Source organism: Alligator sinensis, unplaced genomic scaffold (genome assembly GCF_000455745.1).
Source record: "Alligator sinensis unplaced genomic scaffold, ASM45574v1 scaffold592_1, whole genome shotgun sequence".
Classification (NCBI taxonomy): Eukaryota; Metazoa; Chordata; order Crocodylia; family Alligatoridae; genus Alligator; species Alligator sinensis.
This window is the reverse complement of record NW_005842214.1, coordinates 302,975-315,105: the sequence shown is the minus strand read 5'-3', so window position 1 is coordinate 315,105 and position 12,131 is coordinate 302,975. Positions and strand designations below refer to the sequence as shown.

Below are 12,131 nucleotides of genomic sequence, written 5' to 3'. Positions count from 1 at the left end.
GAAAAAATAAATGTGATGATAGTAACAGCTGATTGAGCCACTGTGATCAGCACCAAAGCAACAAGTGCAGCCTCAGGCATTGTGCACCTACCCTGGGTGCCTAGCCCCTCTTCACTGTTTTGTGGTTTTCTGGAGTCCACACAATCCCCCTTTTTCTTCAAGTTCTAGCCCCTTCTTCCCTAAGCAGGGACTGGGCCTACCTCTGTGGGAGGGAGAGATAGAGCCAGCACCGAATTACAGAGCTACCTATTACTGAGTGTTAATCTTCAAGCACAGGGAGAAGTCCTGCTCAGGGCAGATCATGCCCATCTCTGAAACAGCTGAGGGCTCCACCTCTCTTACAGGTTAGCACAGGGACAGGCAAAAAGGCAGATCTAGCCAACAGCCATACTCCATTTCCCAACAGCCTCTGCAGCGGGATCTTGCGGCAGGGCCAGCTTTGTCAGGGCCAGGGCAGAGCCGCAATCTGCAGCCTGCATGCTCCAGGCAAGGGCATGCAGGCAGAGGATTGCAGCTCTTCCCTGGCTTGGGACCATGGTGTTACTGCTGCAAGAAGCTTGGGCAGAGCTGCAATCTGTAGCCTGTGCGCCCCTGCCCGGAGCATGCAAGCTGCAGATTGTGGCTTTGCCCTGGTCTCCAATCAAGCTGCCCCCGCCGCAAGATGCCAGCAGCTCCGGAGCAGCCCCCTGCCCTCCCCTGCCACACTCCCTGCCAGCGTGGCTACGGCCGGTCTCCATGGCAACCCCAGCCTTGCACTATCACAACATAGCTGCAGCTGGGGTCTCCATGGAGATCAGCCCCAGCCATGCGGGCAGGGGCTGCTGGCAAATGGAGTCCACTGCTGGCCAGATCTGGCCCGCAAGCTGGACTTTGCCCGCACCAGGTTAGCAGCTCTTGTGCTGTTTGCCAGGCCAATAAAATACTGCTGAAATGAATAACCAGAGTGTAGGCAACACTAATCTACTGCACAAGATAAAGTCCCTTCTTACCCAGAGCTTTGCAGCTGCGTTTGTCAGGACGAAGCTCATAACCTTGCTCGCACCAGCACTGGAAGCCGCCTTCACTGTTGGTACAACCCTGGCTGCAGTAACCTTCCTCTGCACATTCATTCACATCTGTAACAGGGCAAGGGGGCAAAGTTACCATGTGATTACAAAGATGCCAATATTCCCATGGTGTGCCCAAATCTCACTCCTGGTTTGTCTCCAAGTCTGCACTCTGCCTTTCACTTGCAGCTCCAAGATCATTACTGTAGCAGTGGAAGGAAGGGGGTACCCTGACAACAGGAAAAACACCCAGCAGTGGTGAGGAGGGATGAAGGGCTGTTACCCTGGCTGCTTACCTTGACATGAACGGCCATCTTCCAGAAGCCTATAACCTGTGTGGCAGGTGCACTGGACCATCCCTCGCACCATCTGGCACTTCTGAGTACAGCCACCATTGCTGAGGTTGCAGTTCTCCTCGCCTGTCCGTGGACCTGTGACAACACGTGAAGAGGACAGAGATGGAACACAAAGCAGCAGTTACTGTGATGCGCAGTTGTAAAGATAACAGCACACCTCTATGGAAGATGGGGACAGTGAGGGTAGGAAAGAGACCCTGCAGGAGGCTGCATCCCCTTGACAACAGGAACACATCTAAACTGACTCTACACAAGGTATAACAACTCCTAAAGTCTGTGCCCTGGGGTTTGGAAAGCTTCCTTTGAGATTCAGTGTCTTTGTAGATACACTCAGGTGTCTGTGAACACAAGATTACTCCCCAGTATTCCCTCCTACTTGCAGGACCATTACTGAAGCATCTTTCCCCAAACTCCAGGACATAGCTCCTATTAATAGTCTGTTTCAGTAGGAACATGGCTCCCACTAACGTCTGTGTAGTTAACCTCTACTTGACTTCAGCCCATCCCTGTGGCTCTGTGAGCTGAGACCAGGAAGACTTACGGCAGTTTTGTTGGGGGCTCTCATCGCTGCCATCTCCACAGTCATTCACACCATTGCACAGCTTCCTGTGGCCAATGCAGCGCCCATTCCCACAGAGAAACTGGTCTGGGGCACATTGGGGACTTCCTGCAGGGGCAGAAGGGAATAATAACATATCCAGAGCAGCAGCAGCCCAGCAGAGTACTTGGCAGACAGGAGAACAAATCCTGGGCAAAGAGAAGAAGATGCACAGCAGGAAGCTTACTGGCTACACTTGACCTTATTGCATTTCCCTCAGGTTCACCACTATCCTCTCCCTGGATTATATGATACACTTCTAACTTTGTGCTCCCTTGGATTCTAGGAAGGCAGTTTATGCTCAGCTTATACTTTCTTCTATACTCCCCTCTTCCCTTGTGTTGATTCAGAGAATCTCAGATCTCCTTCTGGACTGGGTCTAATGTTACTTTATGAGGAAGTATTTTGTTTCTTTCAGACCAAGTAGAGAATTCTGGCATAAGTTCTATTGACTGCAGATTCCACAAACTTCCTGGGCCCCTTTTCAGCACAAGTTTGAGTGGATCTAGGCTGTCCACCCCTCCTCTGCCTTTATTTATTTATTTGACACGTCACCCTACTGCAAATCATGAATATTAGGTTTGTTCATGACCCAATGTGTGTCCCTTTTCTAACTGCACTGTGGTAAGTTTGGAATGGGATTTATATGCAGCCTTCAAGGCTAAACTTTGGAAGGAGGATTTCACACGTGGGCTGCAATCTTCAGAAGGGATGGCACAGACCGTGCAAAATTTTATCTAAGATCATTTTGTTTATTTCTCACAACTCATGATTTCTATGTTAAGGCATTACACCTGTTAAAATCCATGAACTGCAACAGGGATGTATAGGGATCACTGAAAGATTAATTACACTGCAAAACCTTTATAATAAACTGAGTGGAAGACAAAAGAAGGTCAATAAGACTACTGTGATAAACATAAATAGAAGAACTATATGGATACAGAACTTGGATTCTTCCTTCTTTTACAAGATTCACTTTAAAAGAGCAATCTGAAGTGCTATAACATTTTCTGTATAACTGACAGAGAGATACCTTTTATCATTTTTGCAGACTAACACAATATTTTAGATTTGTGATCTCAGCTATCCAAATCTATGTCTAGAACCAAAGGGAGTTTATACATGTGCTCTGGGCAGGGGACTTTAATCCGAGAACCACTCTAATTAAAACCCCCACAGTGTCTTATGTATCAGCATCCCTGCGCTTAAAAATGGTGGTGGGGGCACTTTAACTAAAGCTCACTGAATAAGCTTTAGTTAAAGCACCCCCATTGCCATTTTTAAGTGTGGGAATGCTGATACATGAGACACTGGAGTCTGCTGGAGTAATTACCATGCTCCAGCAGACTTGGTTAATTAAGTCTACTTGTGAATAGGCACCCAAAAAGGCTAAGACACAAATTGATCAGCTTTGTCCCACTGGCAACTACCACACAGATGGTTCTTGTAGCCTGTTTTCTTTCATACCTACCAATATTATACTTCTCTACTTTACTGTGAATGCTTAAGCTTCAACTCGTCTCTATGCCACTGGACATCATGTACTGCTTCTCACCAGACAAGCTTTCAGATGTTTACTGGGAGTGGTTCCTCTTGGTTAACTTTTACTAGCTGACCTTTACCATATCTATCTACTGTAGTTCTTGACAGTTTTCTGAAGATCCTCCAGAGCACATGCTGGTGTACGTATCATGTTGGGTGTACCCATTTATCCTGGTCATGACTTTTTATTTCAAGGGTGCTGTAGGTTTGATTTGGTTTCTTGGCTAGAACTTTTCAAGTTTGTTCTTGATACCTTGGTTATCCAGGTGACAACCACAGGGCTATCAGACTTCTTTTAGCTGTGTGATTACTTTTTCAGGATCAACACCTGTTTTAGATGCATTATTCAGAAAGTGATGGGGCTAAGAAGATCAGCACGAACACCTGGTCTTCATTTACCCACTAGGGGGTGACCACTAACCAGTGCAACAGGTTCAGTCTCCATATCATAACCTGGCCTACAGACACACTGACTATCAACAGAGTCAAGGAAAAATGAGAGCTCCATATTGCTAGACCATTGGGAAAGCCTCCAGCTCTGCAACAGCTATCACCACCACCTCCACCTGCTCCATATCCATCCATATAAAAGTATGGTAATAAATGGGTAATAAATAACCAATATTAGCAATGAAAGAGACTCCTGGGCAAATATTTAAGAGTACATGGCATCAAGCCCTCTGAAAGATACACTAGTCACTGCTTCATGTAACAGACCCAATGATTCCCCAGGTAGGCATCGAGCCGCTTCTTAAAGACCCCCAGGATAGAAGTGGTGCTGGCTCCTACCCTGGGGGTCTTTAAGAAATGGCTCGATGCCTACCTGGCTGGGGTCACTTAAGCCCAGTTTTCCTCCTGCCCAGGCAGGGGGTCGGACTTGAAGATCTACAAGGTCCCTTCCGACCCTACTTCTATGATTCTATGATTCTGCTGGAATCTACCTGCAAAAAAGGTGATAGAAGGGCCCCAAGGACCAGACCCTTATTGATCTCGACTCAGTCCCTCAGATAAAGCAATATTTCCACACATTCCTAATATCTCAGACAGACAGATCCACAGCAGCTTATAATAAGAGGATAATTTGGAAAAGAGAAGGGGTATAATATTTAGTCAGGAAGATCACTAGTGGCTGTGAAGTTCAAGATGGAGCATAAAGCCAGCTTCCTAAAGCTGAAGTCATAAAGTAGTTGCCTTCCAAGCTCAGCCAGCAAACCAGAGCAAGAAAACAAGTGTTTATCTTCTGTAGCAGGATGAGGAAAATTGCCTGTATTTTCCCTGGCACAGGGATTCACAGAATCTGTGGCTGAGATCAAGGAGGACACCCAGAAGAGAAGTACATGTGAGAGGGAAGGAAGGTGGCCAGTATTTAGCTACCTATGGGATTCAAGGCAGAGCAGCCCCCTACTAGGCCTGACCTGTGTTCTCACAGTTCTCTTCATCACTGTTGTCAGAGCAGTCATCCTCTCCATCACAGCGCCATGACAGACGGACACAGCGCCCTGATCTACAACGGAATTGGTCAGCTGTGCACATGGATGTAGCTGGGGAAAAAAGGGAGAAACAACTAGTTGGAGCAACCATAATTTGACCCATCAACCTAACACCCTAAATTCTCCTTTGCTTCATATCACGGGCATAAACCTTATCTGTCTTGCCCCTCGCTACTTACTGCAGTTCTTTTCATCCGACTGGTCATCACAGTCAAAGTCGCCATCACATCTCCAACTTGCATTGATGCACAAGCCACTGTTGCACATGAACTCTCCGGAGCGGCATGGTTGGTGAGATGCTGCAGGGAGGACACAACACATTAATGACAAGCCAATCATGGTCCAATAGAAACTCTAGCATCACAAATCCCCCATGATCATCCTCACGTCCAACTACAAAGAACTTAGGCCTAAACGGGCACTTATGAGAAAATGCTTCAACCTATGTGTCTAAAGTCCCAACTAGACAATGGCCCTGACACCATCCACCATGAAACCAGCCTGGGCTACACCGTGGCTACCCTCCCCTGGGCATTGCACCTTTCCTCTTAGTTAATGCCAGACTCGGCTCCAGTATTGGGATCACCTTCTCCAGATCTAGCCAGTGCTCTCCACCCCATCTGGGCTTGTAAAACAGTTGCTTGGACCCAGTAGCTTACTCCACTGCTGCTGACTTACAGCAGTCAGATTCATCTGACCAGTCCCCACAGTCATCGTCCCCATCACAGTGGTAGATATCCAGGATGCAGCGCCCATATGCACACTGGAACTCCTCCAAGCTGCAGGTTGCAGCTGGAACGTCTGATGCTAATAAGAGAACCAAAAAGAAAAGGCAGCTAATGACAGAGAAACAAGCCAGTCTATGATTATGCTGGTAGAATAAGGGGGCCCACAAAGCAGGTGGTGCAGAACGTATAATGTATGTCGACAAGCAGTTGCCTCCTTCCAACCAGGCATCGGTATGGCCACAGCACTAACATTATCTGTGTTTCACTGGAAAGCAACTGACAGCTGTATGCAATAGCAGTAATGCCAACTGTTGTGAAAACATTGTGAGACTCAGGATTTCTAAGTCAAAATAACTCATTATCTCCTGATCGAACCCTCAAATATCTGGATTTTCTCAGCTGGTAAGTCTGAGGGGAAGTCTTTGGATGGGAAGGGACGAGGGGGTAGATCAAGGTCCCTACAGTGAAGGACGGAGTAGGGAGGAACAGAGGATGGGGTAAACGGGGCACCGGGGCTGGTTGTCCAGAGGCGCAGGGGAGGACCACCCCCAGGGGAGGCATGTGCCCCATGAGGGGCAGAGGTGGGCTGCCCATTGCAGGCTGGGGCTCTGCACCTTCCTGCCTTTGCCCCAGGAGCTCAGCCACGCAACGCCAGTGTGCTTCCTGTTGCTGGGCGGGCAGGGGACGTACTGCGCAGCCAGCATGTCCCATGTTCCCTGCCTACCTGGTGGGTAGCAATGGCGTTCCACGGCTGAGCTCCTGGGGCAAAGGCAGCAGGACAAAGAGCCCCAAGCCTGCAGTGGGCAGCCTGCCTCTGCCCCGCAGGAGGCACATGCCCCCCCATGCCTCTCCCAAGGGTGCGTGCAGCTGTAGGGAGCTGCACCCCCCCACGCCTCTGGACAACCTGTCCCAGTCCTAGGGCCCCATTCACCTGCCCCAGCCCTAGGGCCCCTACCCCACTACCTCCTTCACCGTGGGGGCCTCCATCTTCCCACCTCCTCCTCCTCCTCCCCCGCCCCTTCCCCTCCACTTACCAGCTAGGTGCTGTCTGTCTCTGTGTGTCTGCCCCTGACTCCCAAGCCACAGCATCCCCAGCCCTGCTGCTGCCCTTCACTACTGTCCGACAGTACCCTGCATCCTGCCAGGGTGTGTGGGGACCCTCCCTTCCTGGGCTCCAAACCCCACACACACACCCACAGTCCCCCACACCTTCACAAATAATCCCCCTACACACACTTCAGAAATATCATCTTATGATTTACATGCCAATCTCTTGATTTTTTAAGGGTTTGTTTCAATTTTAGCATGGTGGGGTTGGTAATACTGCAACAGTGGCTTCCTAAATCAACCACCTTATTCAGAGCTCTGTACTTCAAAAAAGTTAACCCTACGTTACAGAAAGGAAGTCATAGAGATGGGAAGGGACAGAGAACAAGGCAAGAACAGGACCCCAGGAATGCTGACTCCCCCTTCTGTGCCTGGGACACCAGGTAATACTGGTTTCTGCTGGCATATGTTCTTAGTTGGTTTATGTGCTTATTAAAATAAGATCTTGTAGTTTTTATTAAATAGTTAACCAACTCCCATTTTGCTTTATTAGTTATGGCAGGGTCTAACTAAACTTTACATGACCTTAAGTTAAGTCATCTATTTTAGAAGTGTTTGTAAGAATCTTTTCCTTTCCACTGAACAAAATAATTTGCATATCTTGCACTTTTTACTTTTATTCTTTTCAGAATGCCAGGCAGTTACTAGTAAGAATAACGTGTGCGCCTGGTATTGGGGTATTTCTGGGATACTTCTCCTTCTGAGATTAGCTCCTACACGTGATTATTTTATAAGATTATATGCTATAAACACATTAGCTGTTAAAAGGATTGTGTGAAGTCATATGCTGAGCTTGCTCTATTTGACTTACCATAACAGACCAAGGATTTGTAGAAGTTATTTTGACTTAGAAATCCCGAGTCTCACACCATAACAGATCAAGGATTTGTAACACATACTTCATGTCGCTGATGGATTATAGCCTTTTACAGTCTTCATAAACTCTCCATAAACAGTAGAAGACTCTCCCCAGTATTCACACTCTACTGAAACTAGCGCAGCTAAGATGGGCCGGCCACCTTTCAAGAATGCCCAACACTTGCCTGCTAAGAAAATCTTCTACAGTGAACTGTCAAATTGAGTACATTCTTGCAGCACACCAAAGAAGCAGTACAAGGACACCCTAAAGGTGTCCCTAAAGAGTTTCAGCATCGACCCGGAGTCGTGGGAGCAAATCACTCGCAACCATTTTTCCTGGAGGTCATCAATCCAGAACAGAGCATTGGCCTTCGAACAGCAACACTTGGCAGAAGCAATGAAGAAACGCGTGGCTAGGAAAATGAAAACTCATACCCAGTCCTCATGCTTTCCTGCCCCTGCTGCAGCAGATTGTTCAAGGCAAAGATCAGGCTTATAAATCACCTACATACCCAAGTGACCTCGCCTCCACCCCCTCCTCTCTCTTTCCTCTCTCTCTTTTCTCCTTTTTCCCTTTTTTTCTCCTTTTCTCTCTTCGCCCTCCCTGTTTCTTTTCCACTTCTTTTTTCTCCTTTCCCCACCACACTGGATGCAGTCATCTTTGCCGGTAAAGGATGAATAAATAAAAATTAAAAAACAAACAAACTAGCTGACCTGTGCTTGGTGATCTCCTGAAGTTTTATTAAAATAAAAGCTACTAATAATGCCTCTATTAAAGGCTTGTGTAGTTTATTAAACCTCAGAGGAGATGCAAAACAATGAGCCACCTGAGAAGCAAGGGCTTCCTTACATCCTGGCCCAAGCCTCTGCCTCTTAAAATAAAACCAGCTTTTGGGGTACAGTGAACCTCACCATACTATCATACTCAAAATCCAACAGGAAGGAAAAGAGCACAGCAGCAAGGCACCCAGGTCTGCACTAGGCCTTTGAAGTGTCGCTTTCCTACAGAACGTTGCCAAAACAGACCACTCCTTATCACTAGCAATCCTTGTCAGACAGAGTAACCCTGTACAGGGCACAGGATGCTAAGGGTTTGCCTACTGCCCTGCTCAGAGTCAGCGACATGGATACATTTTTCTGTGCAGCCATGAGAATTTCCTAGATGGCTCAGTACAACAGAGACTGAATTCTTCTCTCCCTCTACCTCCCTTTCCCTGAACCCCTCCTCCTCCCCCTCCCCCACCAGGACGGGAACCCTAAAACACCTTTTGGAGAAGGAAAACATTTAGGCACACAAGGCTTGGACCAAGAAACCCTATCCTAATACTCTGATTATCCATAGAGTTAGCTGAGGCAAGAGAGACAATGGGATAGGGACCTTGGATCTTTCTTGGATTGCTAGAGAAGTCACAATGGGACTGTAGTCTTACTTTTGTATCTATACCATGAGATCATGAAGGTAAGGAGCACTATAACATTCTTAAGAAGGTCAGGACTCCAAAATGACTGAGAACCACTGGCCTAGAGAGATATAAAGTCAAGGGTGGAGTCAGACGGGGAAAAAGGCGGCAGCTGGCAGCCACAGGGAGGCTGACACAATGAGCCCAGATAGGAGACAAACTGCTTCAGAATGAAGTACTGATCTTTAAATGTCTTATAGATTAAGGAAAGGGACAGGTCTACACTTTGGAGTACACTAAGGAAAGTGGGAGCGCCGTTTCTACTCCACCCTATCATGCAGGGTTCAGTTGGAGATCTCCCCTTCCTGCCCCCACCCTTTTCCCCAGGGCCTGTTCATGGCTTGTAGGGAAGGGACAGGCAAGGGAGTGGGAAGGAGGGAGGGAGGTTGGCTTCCTCTCAGAGCCCTTTCCTGGCTCAGAAATCACTGCAGCCCTTGGCTCCCTGCCAACACTCATTATCTGGAGAGATAAAAGACAACTCCCCCACATACACACACCCCCTGCCCTTCAGGAGCTGGAGGCCCTGATCCCCCTCCCAAAGCCTTTTGAAGTTTCCTCCTATCTAGAACAAATTCTGCAAAATGCCCTTGAGAGAAGGGCGGGGGATGGGAGCAACCTCTACAGATACTAACTGCTGCTCAGAGACACAGCAGGGAGGTGCAGAGGGTGGTGGGGAAGGGTGGGGGTGGGGATACTAGGATCCTGCCCAAGTCGCTACAGGCCTGTAGAAGGGGGAAAGCAACTGCAGGATCCCTGACACCCAGCCCAGCCATTTCATAGACTTCAGCTTGTACTGCACAAAGTTCTATATAAAATATCCAAACTAAAGAGCAGGGAGGCAGGTGGCACCGCTGCACCACTGATGGGCAGGCTTCTGGCTCCCAGGCCACGAGAATGCTGCCAGCAGGCAGAGCTCCTCGAAAACTTCCTACAGGAATCAGACAAAAGTGGGGGAGAAATCCTCTCTCCACAAGTACTGTATAGGGCGGCTTTCCCTGGTGCAGCCTTCCTTGCTCAGGCTCAAGGTCACACCAGCCTGGGAGCAGAAGGAAGCAGCAGCCTGGAGCTGTCACAGTATGCCTGTCCAAGCTGACGTTCAGAGGGATGCTGTACTCAGCCTGCACTGTAGGGTTGGCAGTGGGCCCTGCAGCAGAGCTGGAACACAGCTAAGCCACTAACACAGGCAGGGTCAGCTCATTTCCACCATTCATTACAGGACAAAACAAACCCAGTGTTGGTAGCAGGTCCAACATAACAGGGAGCTGACTTACGGCAGCTCTCTTCATCTGAGCCGTCCTTGCAGTCTGTATCTCCATCACAGAACCAATGTTCAGCTATGCAGCTGCCATCGCTACAGCGAAATTCCTTCTCTGAGCACTTTCTCATGTCTGCAGGACATAGACGGAAAGATAATTAGTTAGAGCCCAGGGTCCTTGAAGGCATTAAAAAATGCCAGTATTGCTCACTGCACCCAACTTCCCTCAGAGCACCCAAATACGCCCATGCTACATAGTACTTGGGCAAAACACCAATGCTCATTTTTTTAATCATAGAAGTGAGGATTTTTAGCATGATCTTTTATTAGATCAACTGTACAGTTGGGAGAGATGTTAGACCAGTTTTCAGGCACAAAGTGCAAGATCACTTCACTCCTACTACTACATTTTTAATCAGTAGTGAGGGCTGGATTAAGAAGGAATCCACAGGAATTCAGAACTGTGTATCAAGGAACAACTGGTTCCAGCATGAGTAGAGGAGATTAGACCGTAATTTTGCTTCAAGGGCGAGCCACACAGCCTCAAATGCCACCCAGTAAACCCTGGCAAACATATCCCCACATAACTCCTCCAGACAAGCCACCTGTGTGGCCCTACAAACCATTAGAAAAGCAATGGCACCTAGCAGATAGCTCATCCCTTTGTAAGCATCTGTTGTAGGCAGAATGCTTTATGCATCAGGCACCCACTAAGCATTCCATCAGGCATTCCTTGGTTCATGTCACTCACCACACTGCTCATCACTGTTATCACCACAATCATTGTCACCATCACAGTGCCACAGGCTGCGGATGCAGTACCCATTTTGACATGAGAACTCATCTTCCTCACACTCCCTTGGAGCTGCAGGGACACAATGGAGAGTGAGCTGAAGACAAGACAAAATTTATTTTGTACACCCAAGTCTGCAGCTGAGAACAAAGGGGTATCTTGGAAAAATGTGCCCCCCCACACACACACAGTGGATGTCACCAAAATCTCACCCTTCTTACCTCACCATAGGACAGCAAGTAGTAGGGACCAGAGGGGGTAAAAGCCAGCACAGGATCCCAGCAGAGAATCTTCTCCATTCTAACCCTCACAGAACAGAAACCTACTGTTGGGCCTCCTTCCTTGATATGCAGCCAGGAAGCAGTCATGACAAAAGTTTATTAAAGAGGCCATCTTTAATGGACTGGCCGACGTCAACATCTTAAGGGATAGCCAGCACGGGTTTGTTGCGGGTAGGTCTTGCTTGACCAATCTCATTTCCTTCTATGACCAGGTGACCTATCACCTGGACACGGGAGAAGAGATTGATGTCATATATCTTGACTTCAAAAAAGCCTTCAATCTGGTGTCCCATGATCGCCTCTTGGAGAAACTGGCCAATTGTCGCCTTGGGTCCTCCACAATCCACTGGCTGGAAAATTGGCTCCGGGGTCGGACCCAGAGGGTAGTAATTGATGGAAGTCACTCATCGTGGTGTCCTGTGACCAGTGGGGTCCCCCAAGGGTCTGTCCTTGGACCCATACTGTTCAACATCTTCATTAATGATGTGGACACTGGAGTCAGAAGCGGACTGGCCAAGTTCACCGATGACACCAAACTTTGGGGCAAAGCACCCACACCAGAAGACAGGCAGGTTATCCAGGCTGACCTGGACAGGCTCAGCAAGTGGGCAGAC

At 48.2% G+C, this 12,131-nt stretch overlaps 1 protein-coding gene across 1 annotated transcript in view; it reads right to left on the bottom strand.

Annotated features, from left to right (window-relative positions):
* Nucleotides 1-12,131, bottom strand: part of LRP4 (LDL receptor related protein 4) — a 67,160-nt gene that overhangs the window by 28,033 nt on the left and 26,996 nt on the right. Inside the window, exons 4-11 of the mRNA XM_025207911.1 lie at nucleotides 11,195-11,308; nucleotides 10,460-10,576; nucleotides 5,714-5,842; nucleotides 5,215-5,334; nucleotides 4,961-5,086; nucleotides 1,944-2,069; nucleotides 1,343-1,477; nucleotides 990-1,115 (exon numbers count right to left, since the gene is read on the bottom strand). Of these exons, the coding sequence (XP_025063696.1) occupies nucleotides 990-1,115; nucleotides 1,343-1,477; nucleotides 1,944-2,069; nucleotides 4,961-5,086; nucleotides 5,215-5,334; nucleotides 5,714-5,842; nucleotides 10,460-10,576; nucleotides 11,195-11,308 (993 nt within the window). The remainder of the gene's footprint in view (nucleotides 1-989; nucleotides 1,116-1,342; nucleotides 1,478-1,943; nucleotides 2,070-4,960; nucleotides 5,087-5,214; nucleotides 5,335-5,713; nucleotides 5,843-10,459; nucleotides 10,577-11,194; nucleotides 11,309-12,131) is intronic.